The sequence below is a fragment of the Montipora capricornis genome, chromosome 6 (genome assembly GCF_036669925.1).
Source record: "Montipora capricornis isolate CH-2021 chromosome 6, ASM3666992v2, whole genome shotgun sequence".
Taxonomy (NCBI): Eukaryota; Metazoa; Cnidaria; class Anthozoa; order Scleractinia; family Acroporidae; genus Montipora; species Montipora capricornis.
In genome coordinates this window covers 35,612,994-35,615,493 of record NC_090888.1, presented here as the reverse complement: position 1 = coordinate 35,615,493, position 2,500 = coordinate 35,612,994, and the positions used below count along the sequence as shown (strand labels likewise).

At 38.0% G+C, this 2,500-nt stretch overlaps 2 protein-coding genes across 3 annotated transcripts in view; one reads left to right on the top strand and one right to left on the bottom strand.

The window, feature by feature from the left end:
• Positions 1 to 2,500, top strand: part of LOC138052024 (large ribosomal subunit protein bL20-like) — a 596,113-nt gene that overhangs the window by 310,440 nt on the left and 283,173 nt on the right. The gene's annotated exons all lie outside the window — the stretch shown is intronic.
• Positions 1 to 2,500, bottom strand: part of LOC138052012 (endothelin-converting enzyme homolog) — a 97,354-nt gene that overhangs the window by 65,660 nt on the left and 29,194 nt on the right. For both annotated transcript variants that reach the window (XM_068898357.1, XM_068898358.1), the window contains exon 13: positions 760 to 811. In XM_068898357.1, the coding sequence (XP_068754458.1) occupies positions 760 to 811 (52 nt within the window). The remainder of the gene's footprint in view (positions 1 to 759; positions 812 to 2,500) is intronic.

Here is a 2,500-nt window from a genome sequence, read left to right as displayed (position 1 = left end):
TTACTTATCTTCACGGCGATATAGTCTACGTGATATTTCCAGGACAAATGGTTGTCAATCCGAACACCTACATGATTTGTCTCATAGTGATCAGGGCTGTTACAATTATTGTCATCTTTGTTCACATATTTTCGTTATCGGTAGACAAATGTTGCAGACACTTCTCACTTGGAATGAAATCGAGTAGTTCTGATTCCGAAATTGAACTGTTCATCCCTTTGCGGATGAAAAAGCGCACGAATCAAAAGTAGAGAAAAACAGCGGTGGCCAAGGCCGGAAATTTTTAAGAACATTTTTTGCTGTTGTCGGCTTAAACTGATTAATCGATGTCGACCTGTCCTCAGCGGGAAAATTACTTTCACCCAAAGTGTCCTTTAAATTATGCAAGAACCACCCTTTCTTGCAATTGTGCATGTGATGATGAGTCAATGGAAAATACTCTCTTCTTAGGCGAGTTTCCCTCTATCCTCCTTTCCTTAAAACCGCTAACGAAAGAGTGGACAAAAAATATTCGGAAAAAATCTAACCACACCTGTCAATTCAATCACATCCACGAGACAGTTCACATCATTTCGGTGCGGTACCGTCACACTGTGACATCATTCCATTTTTTCCTTGATTTAAACCTGTCCGTGTCCATTCCGATGTCATTTCGGTACATTCCAGGACATTCTTTTCCATTACTGTGTTTCAGTAACACCTCCCAGAGAAAGATCAGTACCTCAGCATTAAATTTTTTTTTTTTGTAAGGATTCTTACCTGGGATATAATACGTTATAAAATGGAGGTTGCAAGATGGCGGCCGGAAATACTAAAAAGAAACAGAATTATGGCTTACAAAATGGTCATATTTTGTGGGGAGAAGGGTGGACTTAGTGAATAGAAATGAAGACGAAACTGAAAGTTTATTTCAGTTACCGGTTGTGGGGATTGGTGGGAGGGGTTTCGCTTTGTAGAAGGCGCATACGATTGACACCAACTGATGTCGAGTATGCGTTATGGGTTTTTGAAAATTGTGGCATAGGAACTAATGATTCAGTTTTTACTCATGAGGCAAGCTATATTTATGTTCCTAAGGCATTGTTCTTTATATGACGTCTTCGAGAGCAGGCTATGAGAGTGTCCTACAGAAGCATCTCTTCACGAAAATATTTTGTAGGTACCTTACAGAGGTGGGAGTATCTCCCTGATGCCTACAGGCGATGTGAATTTCAAATGATATGACCACTCTCCGACGCATAATCCTTCCAAATGTTGACCAAAAAATGTTGGTAATAGTTATAGAAATGCGCAAGGAATCCTCTTGACCAATCTAATCCACCAAGAGCAAACAAGTTTATAAAACATCATTATATATGCGACTCTTTAAGGCGATTTAAGGTGGCTCAAGTCAGTTTCAAAGCTCTCAAGTGACGTTCTTATTAGAAGGTTGGCATTACAACGCTATATCATGTATTAGCACTATTATGGTACCATAAGAAACACCAATTATTGCTGAACAAGATGCGGTCATTATTGTCACGTAATAAGTTACCGTTACAACGGCAAAGCCTTGTGAGAACACCCTTTCCTTTGTCTTTAGTTGCACATATCTCGAAAACAAACCCGGTGATCCACATTTTCTAATGCTGGAAGGTTATCAGAAGGCCAAGAAAAACTTTCTGCAAAGTTTAAAAAAATTCTGTACAGCGGATTACAGCCACCTTAAACCTGCGATTTTTTTGAGGTGACTCTGATTCTCTGAAACTTTGTTTGTTTGTTTGAGACATGAGCAACTAAGACAAAAATATATACTGTTTTGGCTAGGCTTTCCCGTTGCCAAGGTAATTTATTACGTCACAATAATGACCGCATCTTGTTTAGCAATAATCGGTGTTTCATATGGTAGCATAACATTGCTGTTACGTGATATAGTGTGTAGTGCCAATCTTTCTAAAGAGAGCGTCCCTTCCAAGTGTTGAAACTGGTTAGAGCCACTTCAGTGGCAGATAAAAGAATTAACAGAACTGAGGAAATTCTTCCTTATATAAACTTACAGATGACTTTTAATTCCCAGGAGGTAAATGAATTACGATATAATGATGATTCTGCTCTTACTGCTCTAGGTAATCACATGGTTTCGACTGCAGTTTGGTTTAAATAAGCACGACTAAATTAGCACATATAATGTTGCTTCTTAAAACCGTAACGATGGAGGTTATAAATCTCATAATTGGAGTGAATGGACGCTATATTCAATGATTTTCATTCGAACCTTTGAATCCTTCTAACCGAAAGCCGAATTTGTAAATCACTATAAACGTTTTTTTCTTAATATATCGACTTTATAACATAGAGGGCAAAATTACTAAATAACGATTGGCTGAGACAATGGCATTTTTCATTAATTTTGGTAATCCCGGGCAAAATTACTTCCATTCATGTTGTAAATGTTTTTCAGCAGGCCTTGTTTCATTGCTTTAGCGTTCTTGTGCAAAACTAAAATTTCAGCTGATTCGTG